The sequence below is a fragment of the Aptenodytes patagonicus genome, chromosome 1 (assembly GCF_965638725.1).
Source record: "Aptenodytes patagonicus chromosome 1, bAptPat1.pri.cur, whole genome shotgun sequence".
In the NCBI taxonomy this organism is placed as follows: domain Eukaryota; kingdom Metazoa; phylum Chordata; class Aves; order Sphenisciformes; family Spheniscidae; genus Aptenodytes; species Aptenodytes patagonicus.
This window is the reverse complement of record NC_134949.1, coordinates 2,051,728-2,079,022: the sequence shown is the minus strand read 5'-3', so window position 1 is coordinate 2,079,022 and position 27,295 is coordinate 2,051,728. Positions and strand designations below refer to the sequence as shown.

The following is a 27,295-nucleotide window of genomic DNA, read 5'->3' as shown; positions in this document are numbered from 1 at the left end:
TATCAAAAGGTTTTTAGCACATAAACCAAAATTTATGAACAGATATTGCCCTGGAGAATAGAATTGTTTATGTTTTAGTATCACAGCTGTCACTGGTGCACAGTTATTTTGTCCTGTATTAATCCCCTGAAAAGGTTGAGCATCTTCACTCAGTCACTGAAATATTTTATAATTGACAGACTTCATCTGGCACCGAATATGTATAATAATTTTCTCCATAAGGAGCACACTGTGCTGACACTAATCTGTTCTGTTGTCGTCTCCCCTTATTATCAATGTCTGCATTGTTTTTTCAGCAGCATCGAAGAACACAAATACGAAGCTTCTAATTGAAAAAGCCAAGTAATCAAAAAGCCAATTAATCATACAGATGAGCTCTGACACTCAATGATGCAAGACAGAAATACCACATACGCATAACTGAAGTATTTTTAAAGTGTGCTTATTTGATGTAAGAATGATCTGAGAATGTAATTAGCATTCTTTGTCACAGGTGACAGACTCATATTGCACGTTTCTTCATACTGACATTACTTCTCTGAGCTCCACTTGCTCCGCTCCCATCTTACCTCCCATTCTGATCTTTTCTCTGCTGAACAGCCTATACTCTGACTTTGTGTACCTTTCACTGAAATCAGGACAAGTTTAGGAACAAATAAGCAGCCTATTACTGTGCTCTGTAATTTCCAGAACATTAGGCCTTGCCAGACCTTCCTTTTTTCTTCAACCTCTATTTCCATCCCAGTGCTCAAAAAATCACCAATTCTGAAACTCACAAATGACCTTAGCGGCTGCAGGCACCAGCCTCAGCGAAGCTGGGATTGCAGGAGACATGACCTCTCTGCTTTTGCAGCTTTTCATTCTGTAATCTCCACATCTCTGGAAAAGTTCAAAGTCAGATTTGGAGCACAGAGGTCACCTCCTTTCGGAGCTCGAACAACTCTTTTTTGTGTAGAAGAGATATGCACATCTACCTTGAAAACAAATTGGATGACAACCTGGCAAAGCAAAGGTTTCTTAGCTTACAAATAAAAAGTCAGAATGAAAAGACAAGCCTTAATATCACGAGAGCCCCACTCTGAAGACAGAGCAAACATCGTCCATGGCATAAGAGAGTCAATTCAGAACCACTTGCTGTAGCCCTGGAGAATTCCAAGTGCAAGAAGGGAAAGCAAGAGATGGCAGAGTTCATCCATTTCACATCACTTGGGGGACGACACCTCAGTACTACTCACAGTTATTTAAAGTTCATTATCTCACTTGCACACAACGACAATATATTCACACGCATGTTAACATGTGATTCTACACTGGAAGTCCTCACTTAACAGCAGCAAGCAAAGGCACTGTATCGGCGACCTACTTTAACATTAAAAATAACTAAGAATAAAATCTTATTTGTTGCATAGCACCTTAAAAAGGTAAAAGAAAAGCTTTCAAACAAAGAATCATGGTTTATCACACATCCTTCACCACGAATTACTCCAGTACTACTTGCACCGTAACAATAAAATGGAAGGCTGATAACTAAGTGCAGAGGTACAACTACCCCATAAGAAGCTAGTTTGGATGAGATACTGCAGATGCTTTTTCCTCTAACACCAGCCAGTTATTTGAGAATAAGGAAGCTATTCTGTGGGGAGTTTTTTTGTGAAGGATCTTAATTTTTAACTGTTTAAATAATGCACCATTTTAGAATCATTAAACTAATTTACCCTCACCCTTTCAAACTATTTTTCATTGCCAAGAACATGGACTTCATTAATGTCATCTTCAAAAAGGTAGGACAAAACACTGAGACAGTATCTGATATGCCCTCTATTTAAAATATTCATTAAGACCAATTATACACACTGATAATTCATGCAACATGCTCTTCTTCCTAATGTGTAAAAACAAGGGGTTTTCTTCTATCCTGCTAAGCTGCATAAATGAATATATATCTTGTTAATATTGTTTTCAAAACAAACTAAAAAAAAAATCCACATTAATCAATAATAGGTAGGCTCAGGAAGAAGGCAGAGGTGTAAAGGAGGCAAATGTATTCAGGCTGAAGGTTACAACCAACCCGGGATCTAGAAAACGATGACAGCAGTAATTATTTGAAATTAACATCCTACAAAATACCATCCTATAAAGAATAAGTATGTTAACAGCAATATGTTAAAACATTGTGAGTATGTCACACAGCTTACCAAACTGTTCTGTACAGTTTAGTATCAAGTCTATTGTGAAAAAAGACACAGAAATGCTTTTTAAACATGGCATAAAGAACTTGCAATTAACATTAAACTCTCCACATACTGGTGGCTTTTGGAGGAACCACTACCTCCGCCCAAGGAAAGCAACTGTGGACCGCAACGAAAGCAAAAATTCAGTATGTATCTTCACACTTCACATGCAATTTTAAGACTACTTGGTGTTACTCATTCACTTACACTGGCTCTTGATCAGTGCTGGTATAAAAGTAACCTCATTTGGATTATTCCTCTGTATGTAATTACTGCGACAGATGAAAACTCATTGAAAATGTGAGAACTTAGTAAAGAAAACAATATTCTCAACATTAAAGCCTCCATCTTGTCAATATTAAGCCAGAAACAGTAGCAGTTAATACCCACAAAACCCCTCCGGCCACAGTTTTAATCTTTATCTCCTTAGAAAAGTCATCTTGTTTAATGGTAAAACATAACTAGAAAGTCAGTAGCAGAAACGAACAGAGAACTCTTCATTAAAAGGGAAAGAAGGCTTACCCTTTCCTCCAGTCGAGCCAGCTGCTCTTTGTAGTAGGCATCATGCTTCTTCAGTTCTCTGTCTTTCTCTTCCAGCTGCTTGGCCTAAAAAAAGAAATAGAAAGATAAAACTAGATCAAGAAAGAGCATCACTTGCAAAGCAAAACATCTACTATAAATTGTACCAGTAAGGAATATACAGCGATTGAGAACTGCAGTCTATTAGTTTTTGCCAAACAGTACATTAATAAGATGATGATTGCTGCATTGAAAATGTAAAGAGATTGTCTATTGTACTGGGTTTTTTCCTTCCCTCCTCAACAGCTGTGCCATAGTTTGTCCAAATGTATTTGGAAACGTCATGAAGATGAAGCCAAGCATATCCTGCTGAGATTAATCTTCTTTTTTTTTTTAAATTAACTTTGCAGATCACTTTTGAACTTAAGGAAACTTGCTCAAGCTACTGAACAAAATACATGCAGAGGCCGAATATTTAACTTTATTTGTTAACTGTTACTAACTGGACATTTTGACATGAGAAAAGCTGAACTTGCATCCATACATTTGTAAGCAGCGGTAAAAAGAATTCTTTTGAAGTAGATGTTTTTTCTCTAAAACTCCAGTTCAGGAATGTATTTAGCATGTGCTTAATTCTGAACACATGAATGTTTGGAAAGAACCAAATGCTTACATATTTGTAAAAGCAGATCTAAAAAGTACATCTAAAACTCTGCTGTCCTCTTTAATTAGTAACTATTCTAATCTGGAAACTCCTAGATCAGTTGAAGTATCCAACTAAGTAAGCTGAAACCCTTTACTGTAGGATCACTCCCATGTCCAGTAACTTAAAATAATACAGAAGAATTGTGAACATCTCTCTTTTGAATACTAATATGACTTGAGTATTCATTTAAGAGACACTGCTTCCAGCACTACTGAGCAAGCTGACATTTTTTTGGCTTTTCATCTGTGGTACGTTCTAATATGCAGTATTAAGAGGACTCGTTAAGAATTTTAAAATACATGTAAAGAGCACACAAGCACACAGAATACATACAAAGCTACAAGTCCTCCACAGGAAATACTAGACAAATGATTTTTAACAAGCTATGGAGGATTTAATGCCTAAATTATCAGTGCAGATTCATTCCAGGCTCATAATGTTTTAATAATAAAATATCCTTAGTGACTAATAATTAACTATCAGTGGTCATTACCGCAATTGCCTATTCAACATTAGTCATTTACCTCTAACGCTATTTTCACCCAGGTACTGATACTACAAAGCCAAGTGCAAAAAATTCCTACTGTAGCAGCATCATGTAAAATGGTAAACTCTTGTACTCTTACTATTTAAGATGATATCTCCAGGTCACGCTCATAGAAGCATGTCAGAAAACTTACTTAGACCATACATTGTGCTATAGTTGTTCTATAGATACAGGACTTAATTCTCTTTGTCAAGATTTGAACTTTTTTTGCAGACAGCAGAATAAAATAATAACTTTGGATTTGTGGTTGTTCCTTACTTAACTAACTTACCTTTTTTTCTATATCCTGAAGCATGTAAAAAAAAAATCAAAAAGTCAAATTATATTTATTATATAATGGTGAATAGAAAGAATGCAGAAAAATGCATGCAAAACAGGCATATTTGTAATTTAGAACAATGCAGAAAAGTACTTGGAAGTTGTTGTTTGTTCAGGTTTTTTTTAATGAAACGTCACCAAAAAATCCCTGCTCTACCAAAAGCACACAGCCAAATTTTAGTTCTACTTGGATGAAGCAAACCTTGCCCTCTGCCAACCACTTCATCTTCAGTGTAGTGCCAGGGAGCACATGCTACAGCCCTGTCCACCACCATTTAAATCATAGAATCATAGAATAGTTTGGGTTGGAAGGGACCTCTAAAGGTCATCTAGTCCAACCCCCCTGCCGTGGGCAGGGACATCTTCAACTAGAGCAGGTTGCTCAGAGCCCCGTCCAACCTGACCTGGAATGTTTCCAGGGATGGGGCATCCACCACCTCTCTGGGCAACCTGGGCCAGGGCTTCACCACCCTCAGCGTAAAAAATGTCTTCCTTATCTCTAGTCTGAATCTACCCCCCTTTAGTTTAAAGCCGTTCCCCCTTGTCCTGTCGCAACAGGCCCTGCTAAAATGTTTGTTCTCATCTTTCTCATAAGCCCCCTTTAAGTACTGACAGGCTGCAATAAGGTCTCCCCGAAGCCTTCTCTCCAGGCTGAACAACCCCAACTCTCTCAGCCCTTCTTCATAGCAGAGGTGTTCCATCCCCCGATCATTTTCGTGACCCTCCTCTGGACCCGCTCCGACAGGTCTGTGTCTTTCTTATGCTGAGGGCTCCAGAGCTGGACGCAGCACTGCAGGTGGGGTCTCCCCAGAGCAGAGCAGAGGGGCAGAATCCCCTCCCTCGACCTGCTGGCCACGCTGCTTTGGATGCAGCCCAGGATAGGGTTGGCCTTCTGGGCTGCGAGTGCACATTGCTGGCTCACGTCCAGCATTTCACCCACCAGTACCCCCAAGTCCTTCTCGGCAGGGCTGCTCTCAATCCCTTCATCCCCCAGCCTGGATTGATACCGAGGGTTGCCCCGACCCAGGCATAGGACCTTGCACTTGGCCTTGTTAAACCCCATGAGGTTCACTCAGGCCCACTTCTCCAGCTTGTCCAGGTCCCTCTGGATGGCATCCCGTCCCTCTGGCATGTTGACCGCACCACTCAGCTTGGTGTCATCTGCAAACTTGCTGAGGGTGCACTTGATCCCACTGTCTATGTCATTGATGAAGATATTAAACAGTACCGGTCCCAATACGGACCCCTGCGGGACGCCACTCGTCACCAATCTCCATCTGGACATTGAGCCGTTGGCCACTACCCTCTGGATGCGACCATCTGACCAATTCCTCACCCACCGGACAGTCCACCCATCAAATCCATCCCTCGCCAGTTTAGAGAGAAGGATGTTGTGGGGGACCGTGTCAAAGGCCTTACAGAGGTCCAGACAGACGACATCTGTAGCCCTTCCCACATCCACTGATGTAGTCACTCCATCATAGAAGGCCACTAGGTTGGTCAGGCAGGACTTGCCCTTGGCGAAGCCATGCTGGCTGTGTCGAATCACCTCCCTGTCCTCCATGTGCCTTAGCATAGCTTCCAGGAGGATCTCTTCCATGATCTTCCCAGGCACAGGGGTGAGACTGACTGGCCTGTAGTTCCCCGGGTCTTCCTTTTTTCCCTTTTTAAAAATGGGGGTTATGTTTCCCCTTTTCCAGTCAGTGGGAACTTCACCACACTGCCACGACTTCTCAGATACGATGGATAGTGGCTTAGTAACTTCATCCGCCAGTTCCTTCAGGACCTGTGGATGGATCTCATCGTGTCCCATGGACTTGTGCACCTTCAGGTGCCTTAGACGGTCTCGAACCTGATGTTCTCCCACAGTGGGCGGCTCTTCAGTCTCCCAGTCCCTGCCTTTGCCTTCTGTGGTTTGGGTGGTGAGGCTCGAGCACTTGCCGGTGAAGACGGAGGCAAAAAAGTCATTGAGTACCTCCACCTTCTCCATATCCCAGGTAACCAGGTCTCCCATTTCATTCCGGAGAGGGCCCACATTTTCCCTAGCCTTCCTTTTATCCCCGACATACCTATAGAATCTTTTCTTGTTGCCCTTGATGTCCCTGGCCAGATTTAATTCTATCAGGGCTTTAGCTTTCCTAACCTGGTCCCTGGCTGCTCAGACAACTTCTCTGTATTCCTCCCAGGGTACCTGTCCTTGCTTCCACCCTCTATAGGCTTCCTTTTTGTGTCTGAGTTTGTCCAGGAGCTCCTTGTTCATCCATGCAGGCCTCCTGGCATTTTTGCCTGACTTCCTCTTTGTTGGGACGCATCGCTCCTGAGCTTGGAGGAGGTGATCCTTGAATATTACCCAGCTTTCTTGGGCCCCTCTTCCCTCCAGGCCTTTGTCCCCTGGCACTCTACCAAGCAGATCTCTGAAGAGGTCAAAGTCTGCTCTCCTGAAGTCCAGGGCAGTGAGCTTGCTGTGCGCCCTCCTCGGTGCCCTAAGGATCTTGAACTCCACCATTTCATGGTCACTGCAGCCAAGGCTGCCTTTGATCTTCACATTCCCCACCAGCCCCTCCTTGTTGGTAAGAACAAGGTCCAGCATAGCACCTCTCCTCATTGGCTCCTCTACCACTTGGAGAAGGAAATTATTATCAATGCATTCCAGGAACCTCCCAGATTGCTTATGCCCTGCCGTGTTGTCCCTCCAACAGATGTCGGGGTGGTTGAAGTCCCCCATGAGGACCAGGGCTTGTGAGCGTGAGGCTGCTCCTATCTGTCTATAGAGGGCCTCATCCGCTTGGTCTTCCTGGTCGGGTGGCCTGTAGCAGACCCCCACCGTAATGTCACCTGTCCCTGCCTTCCCTTTAATTCTGACCCATAAGCTCTCGGTTGTACTCCTCATCCATCCCCAGGCAGAGCTCCTGGGGTGCTCTGCCCCAGGAGCAGAGAGATTCATTGAGATAGAGGGCTGGTCATTGAGACAGAGGGCAACATTCCCTCCTCTTCTCCCCTGCCTGTCCTTCCTAAAGAGCCTGTATCCCTCCCTCCCAACACTCCAATCATAGAGGCCATCCCACCACATCTCCGTGATGCCAATAAGGTCGTAGCCCCGCAGGTGTGCGTACCTTTATTCACCACAGAAAACTAGTTACAGGTTTTTCCAAAGCTTATTACACTAAATATTTTACAGCCTAACTACCATGCTTTGCATTGATCATGGTTTTGCTTCTTCTAGATAATCCCTGTATCGCCTCTCAAACCTGCCTCTTGCTGTGGTTAAAGAAACAGCTAAAAATTCATTGCGGGTTGTGCCTCCCCAAACCATCCTCACCCAAATATCTAATACAATACTTCAATGCATTAGCACAGTTACCCATACTGGCATATTTTATGTATAACCACCTCACAATCCCTGAAATATCTGCGAACTCAAGAACATTCCTTTTGTGCAGGTGGAGTTAAATAGGCCAGTGACAAAGAAAACGTAAAATTAATGTTCCATAATGTTCATGAGAACTCGGTTAAGTCTTAGTTCTTAGAATTCAATAGCGTTTCACACGATTCTATCAATGACCTGAAACCAAGCAGCAAATCTGACTTTGGAAAGCCAGTAAGATATAGTAAAACCCATGCAAGAGCATCATGACTTCATTCACTTGCCCCATTACTGACGATTCATAAGCGCAGAAATTTTCAGGGTGTAAAAACACAACAGGTCAAGGGCACGCTAACAACAGAGGAGATGAAACCCATCCTCTCCTCCAGGTCCAGCTGAGTTTAAATTCTTTTCATCTGTGTCTTGCTTGCTGATCAAACACCATTCAAAAGAGAGAAAAGGATTTGTTTAACGGTATCTGATCACTAAATTTATATATATGAAAGACAAAGGGAGCAGGGTAATGCAAATAACATTTGTTCCAAAGATATCCATGTGAATGCAAGTTTTTGCCCTGGAAAGTTTGTTTTGCCCTGGAAAGTTTGTTAGTTTTTTGGGTTGATTTTTGGGTTTGGTTCCCTGCCCCCCAAGATAATTAGTGATCAAAACAGCTGGATTTTACTGCACTAAAGATACGGGGGCCAAGAAGCGAATTATAGTCACGCTGCTTATTGCCCTGATCCTAGCAAAGATTTTATATCACTGATAAAGTAGAAATATTAGATCATAAGAATTCTAAATAATACATTTATCCAAAGGTTTCATTCCCTGTATTGTGAAATAACTAGAAGATTTGGTAGGCCAGTAAGAAAGTCAGGGAAAAAAAAAAGTTTCTTCCATAGAGCTACCACCCCTGGCATTTATACAGTAACACAGACACAGCAAAGTTTAAAAAGAAAAAAAAAAAAATCATTTATACAGGAGACAATATAAATATGCCAAAAGAGGAGAATTAACTACAGAAATAAAAACCTGTAAGGTAATACTATATTTATGAGGCCGCAGCAACATCATCGCAGTGAATATCAATTAGCCGTAACAAAATAATTAACAGTAGCCATGTATTCAATTAGCTGAATGCTGCACTTTAGTTGTAAATGAGATATTGGAACAGGTTCATTGCTTCTTCACAAAGTAACTCTAATAAACAAAGCATTTGTTTGGGTGTTATTTAGAAAACAGTTTCAGAAGGTCACCTTTGAGAGGCAGCCCATCTTCCCAAGACTACCCAAAATTAAAGTCCAAAAATAGATCACTACTTTTAAATACAGGTTCTTCAGAATCACTAGGAAGTTGGACCAAGATTTAAAGGCCACCCAGGGTTTTGTTTTCAAAAGTAGTGCCTGGATTTAGTACGGCACTGGTATGAGTTTCCATCACCAGAGAAATGGATGTCTACAAAAAATTCCTGTGCATCGCCTCGTATACGGCTGCAGGGGTATTTGCAGAGCAGTCCCGTGATGAAGCCGAACCCTTCTCATGCTGGATACAACAGATACACATTAATTTCGTCCTTTCTAGGGTAGAACAGAGCAAATAAGCAGCCTACTGAGAACATATGTTTAATAATTATCTTTAAAAAATAAATAAAGGAATCCAGTTAGCTGGATACAGCAAGGTTCAAGGGGCGTGCAGTGTATAATTGCTATTCTTCAAGGAGTTGCAGGGGATAAACCATTATCAGGTAGTTTAGGAAAAGTTTGTAGGCAGATTTCAAAATCAGCTCTTGAAGCACTTGGCAGTCCCAGGTTTACAGTTGCCCCTCGGTGCAGACTCGGAGCTCCAAATTCATTAACATCCACCGAGTTTACAGAAGAACACCCCTGAGATGGCTTCAGTTTGGATTTTTCTGGCAGAGTAATCTGTTTCAAAATAAGAGTCCAGTTTTACACTAAATTTATAAATCATCGTCAGTCATCTGAAAGTGTTCTGCCTAGGTCTTGCCAAGCTGCTTCATGGTCAGTTCCTCATCACCCCACCAAGAATGTCAGAGGACGAGGCAAGGGGACAACCAAGGGAGCGGGTCTCCCAAGCCACATTCAAGGTTGCAAGTGAAACCAGGCATCAGGTCCGGGGGCTGAAAGAGCACCCTGTCACAACAGGCTTACAAGACTAAGGGGATTTGCCCGACGAAATGCTAACTACAGCAATGAGGGCTTTTCTCATGGGAAAGGTCACATGAAATATCTACAGGCCTTCAGGCGGGCACATGTGCTTTGAAAAAAAGGTTAACCGATTAATAAGCAAAAGAAAGCAGCGGCAGAGGGCTGGCCTTCAGCAGCTGCAGAAGCACAACCATCTCGCAGGAAAACTGCTGGCAGGTCAGGATGAATGTGATGTGCCAGTACTGCAAGAGAGCAGATCTCAAAAAATGATCTTTCACCATTATGTTGCTGGAGATTTTCTGTTTGTTTTATAACTTGAGGTTTGCTGGATGAGCATATCTGCAGGTTAAAGCAGGGTGTGAATTCACGAGCTCGTTGACACATCACTCAGGTACAGACTGTAGCTGTCATGTTGTGGAACAGTTACTCAGCTTTTGACACCCACTGTATTGCTCTGCTCAGAAACCCTTTCGCAGTGGACTACATTCACCCATCACGTATAGCCCCATGCATTCACATCTGCATGTTGATAAAATCTAAGAAGAAAAAGGTTCGTAACTCGTATACATTATCATGGTCAGCAAAACTATAATCTTCGTTCACTGCATATAGTGACCCAATAAAAATGATTGTCTATTTCCACATTTAATATATGTTGGATTACAACAATTTTCAATTTTAACCTTCTATTTCAACATATATACACACATCATTCTGAATGGGCAAAAGTAGTAACTTATGGATATTCTTAGGAACATATGCTTCTCCCCTCCCCCTGAAATAATTTCTTTTTGAAGCTATCGCTTATTCACAAAATCATTCCTCACCACAAAAAGTGATCCAGACACATTGCTTAGAAAAAACTATGTTAATTTCCACTTGTAAAGGTAGAGAATAGTTATGAATTAGAAATAACAGCAACAATAATGCATCATAAAACATATTCTTTGACAACTGTAATTAAAACAAGCTTTTGTAATTACCAGTAAATGTGCTACAGTACATTTCCTAAAAATAGTGAAGTCCTAAAAGAATGAGTAGTGAAGATAAAAAAGATCACATTGAGAAGAGGCTAATGGAGAAAATTAAAAACTTGAATTTACAAACAAGTTAGGATCTAGTCTATACAGAACATGTGACATTAGGCTTCATTTACGAAATCTAGTTATAGACCAAGGGAGAAAAAAAACCAAATGTACACTGTGTCAAACAAAAGAGTTACTGACTGCAATTTCTAATGTAAGCCACAGGAATATGCAGCTGAAATCCAGAGGTGCGTTGCTATCCATCAAGACAGAAGTTCACTGATGTTCTTGTCTAAACAAGAAGAGCTTCTATTACCATGTTAGAAGTAAAAAGCTGAACAACGAAAACATGGGACACCTGCTGAATGAGGTGGATGATTTAGGGAAAATCAACACATATAGCTGAGGTACTCAAAGGGACCACAGGAGGTCATGTAGTTCCTGCTCAAAACAGGATCAACTAAGAGGCCAGACCTGGTACCTCAAGGCTGTATTCAGTTGGGTTTTGAAAACCTCCAAGCATAGAGACTGAACAACCTCTACCACGCCTTCTTCATCAGCAAGGTCTCCCAGACTCTGTGTGTAGAGAGAGAGTTCAAGGAGGGGAAGTAGTAACAGCAGTAGGTAAGTACTGAGTCACCAATCACTTGAGAGGACTCCAGGTTCCTTCCAGCCTGAATTATTTCACCTGAAGCCAGTGAAGGGTCTAGAGCACAAGTCTTATGAGGAGTGGCTGAGGGAACTGGGGTTGTTTAGCCTGGAGAAAAGGAGGCTGAGGGGAGACCTCATCGCTCTCTACAACTCCCTGAAAGGAGGTTGTAGCGAGGTGGGGTCGGTCTCTTCTCCCAAGTAACAAGCGATAGGACGAGAGGAAATGGCCTCAAGTTGCGCCAGGGGAGGTTTAGATTGGACGTGAGGAAAAATTTCTTCACCGAAAGGGTTGTCAAGCATTGGAACAGGCTGCCCAGGGGAGTGGTGGAGTCCCCATCCCTGGAGGTATTTAAAAGACGTGTAGATGAGGTGCTCAGGGACATGGTTTAGTGGTGGACTTGGCAGTGCTAGGTTTACAGTTGGACTTGATGATCTTAAGGGTCTTTTCCAAACTAAACGATTCTATGATTCTATTTTATGATCCTATCCACAAAACGAAGGACAGAATGATCACACAGTTGTACCAAGCTACTACAAAATGAGCAATATGAGTACCAAAGAAAAGCTGCACCCATCACCAAACTCTGCTTCTCACTGGGTGAACCATCTGGTTTGTTCAGTTTGAAATCAACAGATTTTGAAGATTTTATTTTCTTGAAAATAAAAATTAAAATACATTCATGACTATTACATTAATTAGCAATATGCAGAAAAGCCTCATGTTTCCATCCAATCATAGTTCAAAGAAAAAAAGAGATGCTAAACAAATCTGTATTACATATATGCATGTCAACAGGAATAAGAGAAAGGCATGACATTTCTGAAACTGTATACATGCTTTTCATTTAACTAACAGTTCAAAGAGATTAAACATTTTAAAGATTATCTGTACCGCTGCCATGTATTTGTAGAAATTCAAATAATGTCTATAACCATTTCTGACAGCTTCTGATGTTTCAGTCATATGTCAAATATGTACAGTTTTCCACTAATCTTAAAGAAGCATAGACTGCTCCGTATGAGCCAAAGTGGATTTCTCTTTCTAAAAATGGAGCAAGAGAACTATTATCATGCAAAATTCAGGAAAAACAACTGCCAGTAAACAGATTTAGGACTACGTTCTACTCCCATCTTTGTTGCTATACAGCTATTGCAGTAAGTCAAAAATATTTGTGTTCTTTTTACTGTGTTCAGAATTGATCTAATGATAATTTTACAGAAGTACTTTGAAACTCCTGGATGAAATGAACAGCAGAAAGATAAAGAAAAGGTATTAGTAAGCACTGTGAGCCAATATTTGATGTACTTTAAAACAATACATCATGTAAAACAAAGGAAAACGTAAGGAACCACCACCCTTCCAGAGGGTGTTCTCACTCCAGTTCACCACTGAAATCCAAAAACAAGTCAGTAAGAAGTAACTTGCACCTCAGTTGCCTAATACCTAAATAGTCAGACTAGAGAAAATTTTGACATCTTCTAAGCTTTCAATCTAGGAATCTTTATTCTTGCTTCAGGAATCCAGCATCATTTGTCAACACTTTGATATTATATTATTACATTTTTAAAAGCCACAACTTATGTCTTTTGCCTTGTAAACTGAAGATTCGGTAGATTGAAGATAAGCAGTGAAATAATTCTTATAGATACTGCGCTAATATAAGCAATGAAAACTCAACATCTCACTGAAGCCCACTTCAAAGTCAATCTCATCTGAAATCCCATAGAAAACTTACTGTATCCTCTGTTTATTAGAGGTCTAGTAGCGTCAGGGACCACACGTTCTCCAATGTTATTTTTCATCTGCGAATATCCTTCTTGTATCAAATGATCAAAATTATACATGAATTGGTATGATTTCCTTCCGACAGAAGTTGCATCATTGGAACTGGCTGCTCAATCTGTTATCCTGGTAACCAATTTCCACTAAAGGCAAAAAATGATGATGCCCAAGTAGGTAAATCCACTTTTGAATACAAAATGAGAGCACATTTATTTCTTCTCAGCTATTCAAGTTATTGATTTCTGCTTAAGACAAAAAATTGAATCACTTGTAACTACATCAGGTGTTTCTCAATTTGAAAGACACAATCTAAGCAGTACCTTCATTTTTGGATGTTCAAGAAGGCACTACTTAAAAATATCTTTAAGACAACAGATTTGTATTTTTTGGGAAATCAGATCTTGTTAAATTGAACTCTTCTCTTTAGTAATAAACAAACCATCAAAACTCATTGACTCTGTCTCAAATAATGCAGCCATACTGTTTACCATTATTCCAAAACAGAGATATTTTCCTAATCAGCTCGATAATAAAAGAACTGCAAATAGTAGATAATTTAAGACAGAAGTTGTAACTCAGAAACAAGCTGATCTTTTAAACGGGGCATATGACTTAACAGTGAAATATTTATGTATTTAACCTCAGCATTGCCAAGGGATTATAATTTTGGTCAGTTTTGGGAACGCTACAGCTTTCACAAAAGACCTTCTCCCATCAAGATACACAAAAAATTCACATGGTAAAGAAAATATTTATAGCTAACTGGTATGCCATATATATCTCAGCTATACAAAATTTATGCCAATGAATAAGTCATTGCTTTTTAGCTCTTCTGTTTCATTCTCTGCAGCACTTCGAAAACTCAATTCAAGCAAATAATAGGACAGTTACATAGTTCTTTTCATTGTATCTCTAAAATATTTAACTAAGTGTGAAAATCCTATGTGATAAGAAAAGTTACTATACCTGTTTAAATTATTAAATACAGACTAAGGTCCAGCAAAGCTAGCAAGCAAAGCCTTGGGAAAGTGGGGGGAGATGGCAGGAAGCACATGTGGGGACACAGCAAGACTTAATGCTCTTTGTATTTTAATTAGCAAATTACAATGCTGGTCTTTCAGAATTTTCTTTAAAGTTTCAGCAACTTATTCTGAAATAAACCCACAAGAGAATTACTGCCTTGAGTAGAGTACCTCTGAAAGGAGCCGGGATTGATTTATGTATTGATTATTGGTGAGCATCTTCCTTTTATATAATCCTCTAACATGTGTCATTGAATATCTGTGTCCAACTTCTATTCATTGCACTTTTATTTCTCTTCTCATTTGATTGCAGAGTCTCTAGGGCAGAGCCTGGAACTCATTACACATCTGTGCAGTGTTTAACATAATTATACTTCAAGCTCTGCTGGCATTTGTATTATTCTAACAAATAAATAATATTCTAAGCACAGAAAATATATAAAATCGATGGAAAAAGCAGGCTTAATACAAGACAGTAAGGGAGACAAACACTTGATTTTTGTAAAGACAATGCTGGAAAAACAAATGAAAATAATATAAAAAAAATTTTTTTAAGCCCTCCCCAGTTCAGATGGTATGTATCTGAGTGTGCTAGTAATTTGGGACTGAGCAACTAAAAAAACCCTAAACTTATAAATATCGTTTACTAATTGGAGGCAGGAAATCTATTTAAGAGAGGGTCTAATACTAACATTTCTATTCCTTACCCTGACATCCTTGTCATGTAAATTTGTTGACACAACATTTAGAGTGATTGACATAGCAGGGCAGAGACTGGCTGTTACAAAAACACGGTTCTACATTTTACTATAAATTTTTCCTCGCAATAGGAAAGAATAAAACAGTTGTCTAATGGGATATTCAAAAATAATTCAACAATATCTTACACAAAGAAAAATGTAAAGCAAATAATCATAAAATCCAATTAAATGCTCAAAGGTTTAATAAAAACTACTGGATAGAAATGGCCAAAAAGATCAAAACAGACAAGATTACGGAGCCAGTGTCCCACGTTTCAGGCAGTTTACAACTGAGATGACCTCAGTCATCTAGGAAAAGGGATATGTTGAGATGATAGCAACTGGAAGTCATCTTAATTCATGAAGACCACGTAGAACATCACAAGAAGCTGTTTAAGTTACAAGGACCAGGCAGCCTGAAGACAGGTAGGATCCAATGAGGACGAATGGAAAATGATACAACTTGGAAGCAAAAGCGTGCACCAGCCACGTGAAGCATTTTTATTCTGATTGTAAAGCCCCAGAGAAAGACTTTATATTCCTACAGGCAAGCCAATAAAAACTTGTCCCGTGCGTTACAACAGCCAAATAAAAACAGAAAGAGATTTATGAAGAAAAGGGGAAAGAGAACATAGCACCACACTAAGATCACATTATTTGACATAGACTGAACAAACTCCCAGATCCTCCCAGAGCTCTGGTCATTACACCCAAAAGCTTCGGAGAAGAAAGAAGCTGGAGATACATAAAGACCAAAACCATCAGAAGTGCTTTGCGTATGTAGAAGGGTAGATGACAGAGGTACACAAAATAATTAAATGTTCAGAGAAGGTGAGTCAGGCTCTCTTATTTACTCCCTTCTCATAATACAAGACCGAGGAGATACTCAGTGAACAGTGAAATTGAAAAGCAACAAATTTGAAACCAATTAAATGCATAATTAACCTGCAGAACTCATTGCCACAAGTTATCAGTGAAGCCAATCACTCAGCAAAATCCAAAAAAAGTTTAGATGTTTGTATTAACTCTGAAAACATCCGCAGTTATACTTATAAGGTAGTTGAGACACTGGATTCCTTTGAGGACTGTAAACCTCATCATTCTGACAACAATTAAAAATACTGAAGTCTGTCACGCATGAATTATAAGAGATTAGGAGGAAATTCCCTGTCCTTTTTGTACCACCTGTATGTTACAAAGTGCCTCCAGAGAACTACTCTGTTTCTTGTGGCGTATGTCCAAAAACATTATTTGAGTCAAAAATTTCAGCCACTTTCAGTCAGCTGCTGTGACGCTGTATTTACATAACCAAGAAAGAAAAAAAGCCCTAAATAAAATTTGCCAACTTTATTTTTTTTCCACAATCAAGATGACAATTTATATAGGGACTACAGAGATCCATACAGAAAGCTTCAAGAAGTCTTCTTGCAGAACTGCCTCTCATTTGTGTGTTGGTAACAGCTAAACAGTGTAAGGAACCAATGTTAAATGGAACTCAAGGTATAAAACAAGACAAAATATCTCATCAGCAGGGGAAAAAATAGCTAACAAGTAAATTTAAATACTGCTGAGACAGAAACCAGAATGCCAAACTGGTTCAAATGCCTTGTGCAGAAAGAAAGACCGCAGAGTTTCTCTGCTCAGCCAATTTCCTACCATTAGCCTTATTGTTCTTAAGACAGACAAATCCATGCAGCAAAAAGCACAATTTTCCAGCCTGAAGAAGGGAAAAAAGTGCTGAGAAGCACATTTAAGACAAGGACAGTGAATCCACGCTCGGAGTTTACCAAAGCAAACCAACACTGATGGCTCCTCTAGCCTCTCCCCATTTCTGCTTCTCCCTCTTCTTCTCTTCACCTTCCCGAACAAACATAAAACCGGCAAAATTGTCACAGCTGTAACTTACGCTCTGCTTTGACACTTCACAGCTGCTAAAGTAACTATCAAGGGTGAGTCATAAATTAGGACTGTAATTTCAATCTAAACAGTAAGAAGTCAATCACTTGAAAATCAAATATTACCACTCTAAGGGCTGGATAGAAATGGTTGAGAAAGTCCCACTATGATCCACCACTAGAGAAACTATTAATTACTGTGTTGGGTTTTATTACTGTTTATTGCTGTATCACAAATAGAGCAGCTCAACCTTAGACATCGACTGGGATTCAGCTGTGTTCAGCGCTGCACAAATGCAATATGGACAGTCAGTGAAAGGAAGAACACCTGCGAGATTTAATGTAATATATATTCAAGAGATAAGAAGGTAAGAAAAAGACCACAGACAACAATTAACATCCAATAAGCCGTTCTTTGAAGTGTTTTGGGAATTATTCCGTTCTTAGAGAATATGAGTGGTAGAAGGCACAATAACAAATAAGCTAAACTTGTGCTAGCCATTATTATAGCTTCCAGAGATGTAAATGTTATCAGTCATCAGGACTATCCTGATATTCACTACTTTTTGTTTGTTTATAGTTTTAAGCAGAAGAAAATTAGGGCTCCAATGCAAACAGCTTCTGGCTCAAGGGCATTCCCTAGCAATGAAGTCCAACACAGCGCCCTTACTGTGTGTCAAGCAACATGACTCTCAAATGGAATAAGCACGGTCCTGGGGTGCAGGAGCACAAGTTGTGCCCTCAGTTCAACTGCTCCTGCAACCTCAGGAGAGATTTCTTTCCTTTTCTTTTCCTTTTTCAGGGTGTTGATGATGTTTGCAAGGAGTCTGAGGGCTGTCTGTACAGTGCTTGGAGAATCTACAATCCATACATTTTATAAAGGAATACTATTATTTTAACATGACCATTTTATGTTGTGGGTGAGAAAGTCTGCAAGTGAAAGCAAGCACTTAAAAGAGCTTTACAGAAAAGTGGTTTCATCCCAGTCAATAGAATGCTTCAGGAAAATATAACCTGCCAAGCACTTTTATAATAACAGCAAAAAAACCCCTCGTACATTTTGGGAGTTGCTAAAACATGTCAATTTTACACAATCTTTTGTGTATTGCCCAACATGTTGAGTGGTAGAAAGCAAAGCTCTTTTCTGAATTTGTGGGGTTTTTTATCGCATGCTTAAACCTTATTTGTCATGCAATACAGACTCTTCTAGCCCACAGTGAGAATTAGAGCTTAATTTTCTAAACGTGGAGAGACATACCAACTACTTGCAGAAGTAATGTCACTGGTATTTGCATGAAATTGAGAATAGCAAAGAATTGTTAAAATTAGATTAATTCAGAAATGGTAGAAGAGTAACAACTTTTCTCAGTCCTTAAAGAGGAAGAAAAAAAAAAAGATTCTGCAGAACAAAACATGCCCGATCATAAATAGGCAAAAAGATCTAAAAACATGTTTATTCATCCCTCATAATACGGAGTATTGGACACCCTGTTGAGGTTTCAGGTTATTAAACAAGATATGACTCTGCAATGAAACGAGGAGAAAACCTGGACTAGGGATTGAAGGACTTCCCCTTGCCTTCCAAGTGCCTTGGTCTGGTGTCAGATAAATACAGAAGTTATGGTGACACGATCAAGGCAGATCGACTGGAAGATTGACTGAAAATGTCACGAAAGGGATAAACTCTTGTTTTATCCACTTTTTCCCCTTCCTCACACTGTCTTGTGAATTTTAAGGTAAGCCAGATTTCAAGACAAACAACAAAAAAGAAATATATAATTGACTTTCTATGCGCTCTTCTTGGAATATTTTTTTATTTCTTCTTCATTCATGAGTGCAAGCATCTAAAGCTGCTCTAAAGAGATTCTCCTTTTTTATAATTTTGGGTCTAGAGGAGTAACACGTACAATATAGGTTAAGAGATTCCAAAAGTAAATTTCAAAAGAAGAACAACATTATTGCACCGCAGAAAACAAGAAATAATATAAATATATATATTTTTATATATATATATAAAATTACATTTAATTATCTTGCTACTATCTGCAAGATATCACATCTATCTGCAAGGTAATACAGTTATTCAAGTTGACCTGATATTCTACCTTCATTTAACACTGATACACATGCCCAGGAATGTATAGGCTAAAGAACTGAATTTCCAACAGAAATCACATTTTTCTTAGAACGGACCTCATTGTGTAGCAATCTCTGACTACTCAAAATTACATAAAAGTTATTTATACGTGAGAAAATACAGGCATCTTCTGGTACATTTATCACCACGTAGTATGATCCTGCTAAATTTCAACGACTTAAGGAGATGAGGTTCAGTTAGTTATCGAGCGAGACAACACAGCAAAGTCCACGCTGACCACTGCAGTAACCGGTACGGTTTCACTGAAGTTAGCACTGAATCAGTACCTCAACAGGGTGCTAAGGAAATGCAAGACTTTTCAAACGGGACATAATACCGGTGTCCTAAGCACCTGTCAGTAAAACAGCTAAAGTCCTCCTGTAAAAATTGGGTTCCCCCATTCCCCTAACCGAATGCCAGCTTTGTTAACTGTAATCTACCTTTCCAAATTCAATAGGCAGTCTCCGGCAACGACTATTTTTCACTTCTTTCTTTATGCTATTGAGCACTATTAGACATCTGCCACATTCTACTTTCACAGCCTCAATTTATAGGTGGAGGAAGCAATATATTTACATGCAGAAGGTAAAATGTATTCAGGCACTGAAATACTGACGAAGTAACTGTGGTAGAAGTACAAGCGTTATTACCGCCGGTGACATACAGTCTGAGCCCAGCTCAGACACACTCCAAAGGAGAGTTGGAGGCATGAATCTACATTATGCAGAATACCACCACAGATGCATAAATTCAGCTGCTATAAACTAAAATTAAAGAGGGTCTTGTTTGCTTTTATGAAACCTTGATCTGTAACACATAGCGAGCAGTATTTTTTTTTAATGATGGGGAAATAGCCTCACATCCCCTCTTACTTAACTGGAGTCAATTAAAAAAAGGCCAAAGCAGTCTTCCCTGAAATTTAAGCTGTAAGGATTTACTACAGTAGAAAATAAATAATTTTAAGACAAAGCTGCAGGTTTTTTTCAATTCTGTAACAAAAAGACCCAAATACACATGGTCCATGGACGATGTAAACAGAGTTGCTTCATCAATCAAGACTAAACCCCCCCCAAAACAGAGATAAAATAAAGAGAGCAATTATCAGATTGGAACCTGCCTATTCAAACCAGACAGACAACCTTTGGATTCACGACACACTTTTTTTTTTTTTTTAACTTAAGCTGCAGATCTGTGCTAGCATCAGGTAGTTCTGCCGCTAGTCTTGTCTTCTGCACTTGTGGTCACCATTCCTCCTTCTCCCCGGCACTGACTCCCAAACAGCTCGGCATGCCGTGGGCACCAGGATGGGAATCAGCACCTCATTAGCCTGGCCTGCCACGGAATCACAGCATCAGAGCAGTAATTATCCACACCCCTGTCCATCAGCTCACGAGAGGAAGAACAGGCTGGATGCCATCTTTCCAGTGCCCCCCTGTCCTGGTTTCGGCAGGGATAGAGTTAATTTCCTTTCTAGTAGCTGGTACAGTGTTTTGGATTTAGGATGAGAACAATGTTGATAACGCACCGATGTTTTAGTTGTTGCTTGGTAGTGCTTACACTAGCCAAGGACTTTTTAGTTTCCCATGCTCTACCGACTGAGAAGGCTGGAGGTGCACAAGGAGCTGGGAGGGGGCACAGCCAAACTGGCCACAGGGACATTCCATACCATGGGACGTCATGCTCAGTACAGAAACTGGGGAAAGCTGGCCGGGGGGGCCGCTGCTCGGGGACTGGCTGGGCATCGGTCGGCGGGTGGTGAGCAATTGCACTGTGCATCACTTGCTTTGTGCATTATTATTATTACATTATTATTATTATATTTCTATTATTAAACTGTTTTTATCTCAACCCACGAGTTTTTCTCACTTGTGCTCTTCCAATTCTCTCCCCCATCCCACCGGGTGGGGGGGAGTGAGCGAGCGGCTGCGTGGTGCTTAGTTACCGACTGAGATTAAACCACGACACCCCCTCAGTGTGTTTTCTCCCAAACCGCAGCTTGGGTCCTGAATACAGGACTCAGTAAAAACAAAACAAACAAACAAACAATCCCCCCTCCCCAAAAAAATCCTCAGAATCCTCAGAAGTGGCTCCTCACTCCAAATTCTGGAGTTTCCTATGCAAACAGGTCTCACCCTTTAGGAGTTTTACTGCTGCCAAAGGCTATCTTTCTCTAAGAACTAGAGAAATATTCTAGACAACATATTTTTATTCCAAAATAAATATTCTAGTAGGAAACAAGTACATTTTCAGAGAATGTTGGAAGTATTTAACGTTCAGAATGCCCCAATTAAAGTAGAGCTAATAGTGTAGCTGTGGCTAAGTGACACAAGAAATGCAGGCAGGGATTTGGACTTCTTAATGACATCAAAAGCTACGGCTAGAAAGCAAATATACCTGCTTTAGGCACACAGGCATTTTTTTCCCCCACTCCAAGTATATTACTTTGCACATATTTGTGTGTATGTATATATATATGTATTTATACATTTTTATGTCTGCATATATACAAAAACCCCCCACCTTTCTCCTTCATATCTTGATCTCAAAAATTACAATATACAGTGAAGACCTTACATGTTCATTCTCAAAAAGTATTAAGAGAAAAGTAAAAGGTTTCTACAAAATACTACATGAAAAATTTATTGACAGTGTCTTAAAAACCAGTTTCTTTTTGAAGCCTAAAACTTTTTCCGTTTTTATCCATGTATAAGGCTTCCAAATGATACCAGGATTGTACCTGGTTCGAAATACAGAAGGAGCACTAGTAGGGAGGGAATGGCGTACATAAGTAACAGGGGACAAAATTTTCAAAAGGATCAGCATTTTTGTGGAAACACTTAACTACGAATCTACCAGTGAATTTACTGGGACCAAGACTAGGACCTAGATACTTCTGCAGGGGTTTTTTTGTTTGTTTTTAATGTAACAGGGAGTATCAAAGACACCGAATATTTGACTAATCTTCTCTTTGTTCAGGTCCCAAGAAAAACTTCAGAGCATTAACACAAGCATTCCCAAACTGCTAAAAACTGGCAATAGTATCTATTTGAAATGCATTTTTTGCACAACAAAAACCAACAAAATCAGAAGACGGATAGACAAAGATCTACCCTAGTAGTTACAGGCTAAAAAGGACAATGCACATAGAAATAGTACAAACAGATCAGGGAGTGTAAGCACAGATACACTCAGGGTCTTTTGAGCTACATAAGAGCAATAGCTTTCATCATCATATTCCATGCATATAACTTAGCTTTTCTGTCTAATATTTATGGGAGGAATAATTCTGACAAATATTTTATTCCTCTGTATGCTCGTAGACATTTACAGGTTCAGAAGCAAAAAGCCATTCATCCGAGGCTGAGTACCAGAGATGACTTGGGTAAAACTGCAGTCACAGCTAATCTCCCGCTTCGGGCTACCTGAACCTCCTCAGATGTTATTCTCAGATCAAGACTGTGATAAATTATGAAGACACAGAAAAGCAAGAAATATGGAAATATTTATTAAGGGCAAAATGGGAAAAAACAGAAGGATCCTGCAGCAAAATGTGGAGGGTTGATATAATCCTCCCCCTGAAGGCTACAAAAGATCCAGATGTTTCATGATATGGCTGGGAACATGGGTGAGGAGGTAGAAGACAGATTCCTCCAAAAGCGAGTCAGAGAAAGAACTGCGGCCAGCATCCAACTACTGCTGGCCATCACCTCTGAGGAAACCGAAACTCGTGCTAGAGGTGAGGGAGATTATTTTCTCCTTATTTCCTGACATGAAAACCAAGCCCTGCCTCACCAGGAGACCAAGCATCATGCCAGAAAGAGCACAAAGCTGTGCAGCTCTACAGGACGGTTGCATCTGGCACACTGTTGCAAGAGGCTTCTCCATATCTGACTTAGCTTGGCTAAATACTCATCTCGGAACATGGGCAGGCCAAGTGGAAAGCAGCAGAGTGTCATTTTTTAAAATTAAACAAACTGTGAATGGTAATGCAGCTCATGAACTGGACAAGGCAAGGAGGTGGGCCAGAAGACGACCTCTTCCACTTTTTCACCAGCAACTAACCCCCTCAAGGACTGCATGCAGGAGATGAGAAAAACTTTTTCAGTCTACACAAGCTCTACAAATGAGATTTATGATACGCCATCAGCGAAAACTACCAAAAAGGAGCAAATCAAGCAGAGGTGATGATAGTGCCAGCAGAAAAGTTTCAGCTGAGGGTGGCTGGCAGCACTAGATGAGGCTGGACGCCGTCAAAAGACATTGGTAACAAAATACCTAACCATGGTTTGAGAAGCCAGTTTGTCAAAGCACACTTCTGAAATGCAATTGCAGGTGGGCCTCTTGGAAGGCGTCTTGTTTTCTGGTGGATTTTTTTTTTTTTTGTAAGATCTCAATGGATTTTCTTAAATAAGATGCACCCACAGCATGAAGAAGGGAAAGATACAATCATGCTATTTTCCTCATGATGTCTGAAGTAAAATTATTTCTAATATTTTCAGTGCTAGAAAAAAGATATGAAATGTTCAGAAATTCATAATTACTCTTGTAAGCAATTCAAAGATTGCCTTGGTATTAAAAAAAACCTCTGGATAAAAAGGAATAAAAACATCTAAGAGACTAAGTTAAATGGAATAGGTTAATAATTTGTATTATCTTATCACTAAGTTTTATACAGTCATAAAACCATAATGGCAAGGAAATTTAGATTTAAACGAGAAATTATGTCTACAACCTTACCCACTGTTCTAAATATTAAATTTTTAAAAAATTAATGATCTGCTTATTAACAATATCATATCAGAAGCACAGTGGAGAGTGAGGCTATCTCCCCATTTATTTTTAAACTATTCCCACTACTAGTTCTCACGGCTTAATGCAAACACCCTTTGCAGTAACGTATTATGGCAGTGAATCAATAAAACTCATTATCATAAAACCTGACTCCACTCTGCCCTACTACTTTCTCCCCAAAACGGTAATCTATTTATAAACCCACAGGAAAAAATAATCTACATGCCACCATTGCCTACATTTGGAAACAGGAGACCCCAAACACGGCTTCAGTCTGTGGCTTAAGAGACAAAGTTGTGAAAGCATCCTCCTTTCTGAACTCATTGGTGGTGGACCCAAAGCTCCTTAAACGCTTCATGAAGAAATAAAATCATGTCAAAGAACTGAGTTACAAACACCCCTTATGTAATAGTTTTGAGTAATTCTTGTTAGCGTAGCTTTTTTTAATGCTTTAAACAAACTACAAATTTTTTTTAGAACTAAGGAGTATATTTTTATTTATAAATAACAATTAAAAAAAAAAAAAAGCAAAGCACTCAGCATGCAATAAAAGCCAACCATCCAAGTGCCACGTGCCTTGAGAGAGATCTGAGACAGGATCAAATTAACTTCATCCTATTACTTTAAGGTCCAGGACTGAAAAGAGCTGCTGAACACTCATGGTGAACCTGTGTCACTTTGATCTTCATTGTAACAGAAAAAGCAAAATGACATGCTCAAATGAAAATCATTTATAATACATGAAAGCAGAGCTGAGCACTCCATGGATTAAATGTGTTTAGAGAGTCAGAGGGTGAAAAATAAATAAAAATTACAATTTTCTACAGCTCTCTTCCCCCATCTCAGAACCTTTCCTCAAATGCAAGCTCCTGCTCCCCAAAATGACTTTTAATCACTACATATAGGAAAACAATAGCGAAAAGAAGAATGCACATTAAAGTATCAGCTGTGTCTAATATGTCATTCTGTAGCTGACTCAAATGCAACTGTGATTAAACCAGTAAATCAAACTAAAAACAGAAGCATGAACTTTTATATTGTAAAAGTAAAAATTGGAAGGACAAGAGTTTCATTTTTCTACCCATTAGTACGGCAGGGTGAACTTAAATTCATTTCTCCATATCTCAGTCTCTATTGCTAGAAAGAAAAAATGATGTGACTATTTTAACAGAGTATTTGACAGGCTGCTACAAAAGGATGTTATGAATGCAAAGCAACCCTCACTCTTACACACAACCAAGGTAATGTGACACACATTAAAATTAAAATATATTGATAATTTGACCTCGGGGTACCTTGCAGAGTTTGTGTTTTCAGAAACCATTTTTACTCAGTCGTGCATGCTCCAGGTAGTATCTTAGTGATGATTACGTTAAGATCTCCATCACAAGCCAATGAAAATATCATAATTCAAAATACAGCATTTATTCTTTTCAGAACTAAGCTTTTGACTGTTTTAGTCTTCTTAGAAGTACCGCTAAAAATAAATTTTAAGAAAAGAAAAGAACCTGCTCTACTTGAGCTTGTTTTCAGCAGCGGGGGTTGGACTAGATGACCTCCAGAGATCCCATCCAACCTCAGCTATTGTGTGATTCTATGAAAATATTTTTTGTTTTCTTTCTAACTAACTATTAACTGCTAAAAGTTGGCAGTCTTACCACTCAAATTCTTATTCATTTCTGGCAGATTTGAAGTTGTCAGGACTGCCCTGTATATACTGCTTTGTTAACCACAGACCCTTTGGAAATACCAGCACAGCTTTGGGTACAGTGACTGTTAGCTGCCAAACTACCAGTTTCTGCAGAACAGCAATTTATCAGCTGCTGCTCTAACAGGAGAGAATTTTAAAACTCGTATGTGCTACAGTCAAACTGCAGATAATAATTTCATTCTTAATATTTGCACATATAAAGACCTGTTTAAATGATGTTGCAAAATCTTTGCAGAATTCTCAATTCTTTTATTTGCTCTGGTAACATTTAGAAAGAGGCTGCATGCATCAAGCTGTGCTAAACACCCTGAACCTCAAGTTCATGGCTCATTTATTGAGAAACAAAGTAATTGGCAATTTGGGGTTATCTGCTTCAGTAGCCATCCCTGGAAAGGTATCCCTCTTCAAAAATTATTCACCCTGAGCAGCCAAGCTGAGGCACTTAAATCACCAGCTGTTTCTCCACCCACAACAAAATGCAATGTAAGCACTTGGGGCGAGTCCTACAAGTATAACAGAAACCCAAAATCACAAGTACAACCCAAAACACTGAGATCTCCACTCAGGTCTGGTAAAAGTATCTTCAAGAGGAGCTCAAGATTTTTTTTGCTTTAAGTCTATCAAGTTTTGGTGTAAAATATTTATGGAAGCCTACATCTCTGTCTGGAACTCGCCACTACTGCCTAATTCTGGAAAACCTTTCTTCTGTAGCAGAAAATGTCACAAGTGAGCTCATACTTGCAAGCAGAAGTTAACAAATCAGTTCAACTAAAACCAACTTAGTCAACAAACCGTATCTGACCACAGAACATTAGCATTTGGTCCAAAATTGTCAGTTTTGTAGGTTCCTAATATATGTTCTTCCTTTAGCTCCACTATCAAAAGAATTCACTTTTATATACCAAGAGCCCAAAGCTACCAAAGGGAGAACAAAATACGCATTACTTGAGGCCTAACTGTGGCAGAGAGTTTACTTGTACCATAACATAGCTTTTCTTTGCCTGTAGCATTAGAAAATTCTCATGTGTATGTTGCAGGCAGGAGACAGTAATTTGGTGATTTCCAGACGAAGCGACATTTCACAAGGGTTATGCGTTGTACGGCCTTTTTAATTACCTTTTGTGAGCGTAATTCTGCTATCCATAAGACCACATAACTTCTAAAAAGGAGAAGCATCTCTGTCATCTGTTCAACCTTATGTTAACTCAACTCACTGATGGCCTGGAGGTACTGGGAGAAGTTCAGGGCACCACCTGCATGAGGGAACTAACAAGCCGCTTTAGCAATACGATTTAGTGAAGAGTTTTTACTGACCGTGCCAACGAGGCCTACATTTGGGAAGGCAAGACTAGCATTCCCTACAGCAGAAGTTTGCCACTTGCTTAAGAAACCCTCTGAGCATTTTTGATTGCTCTCCAAATGAAAACAAGTATTGATGAAATCTTCCTAGCTCTTGACTACATTTGCCGTTTCTGTACACGGAAGTATTGTGGACCTGGTGGAAAACACGCTGTAAGAACTCCAATACATACAGAAGATGGTAATTTATCTCTTTTTATTCCAAAATACAGAAGTTGGTGTTAGATGATTATCTATCACATGGACAACCGTTAAACAGATTACACTCAAATGATAATGGAAAGTCATGTAAACGGAAATTAAATACAGGAGACGTGATTATGGAAGGAAG

At 39.5% G+C, this 27,295-nt stretch overlaps 1 protein-coding gene across 2 annotated transcripts in view; it reads right to left on the bottom strand.

Annotated features, from left to right (window-relative positions):
- The window catches only part of CHCHD3 (coiled-coil-helix-coiled-coil-helix domain containing 3), a 165,203-nt gene that overhangs the window by 54,599 nt on the left and 83,309 nt on the right, over positions 1-27,295 (bottom strand). For both annotated transcript variants that reach the window (XM_076346608.1, XM_076346701.1), the window contains exon 5: positions 2,754-2,837. In XM_076346608.1, coding sequence (XP_076202723.1) covers positions 2,754-2,837 — 84 coding nt within the window. The remainder of the gene's footprint in view (positions 1-2,753; positions 2,838-27,295) is intronic.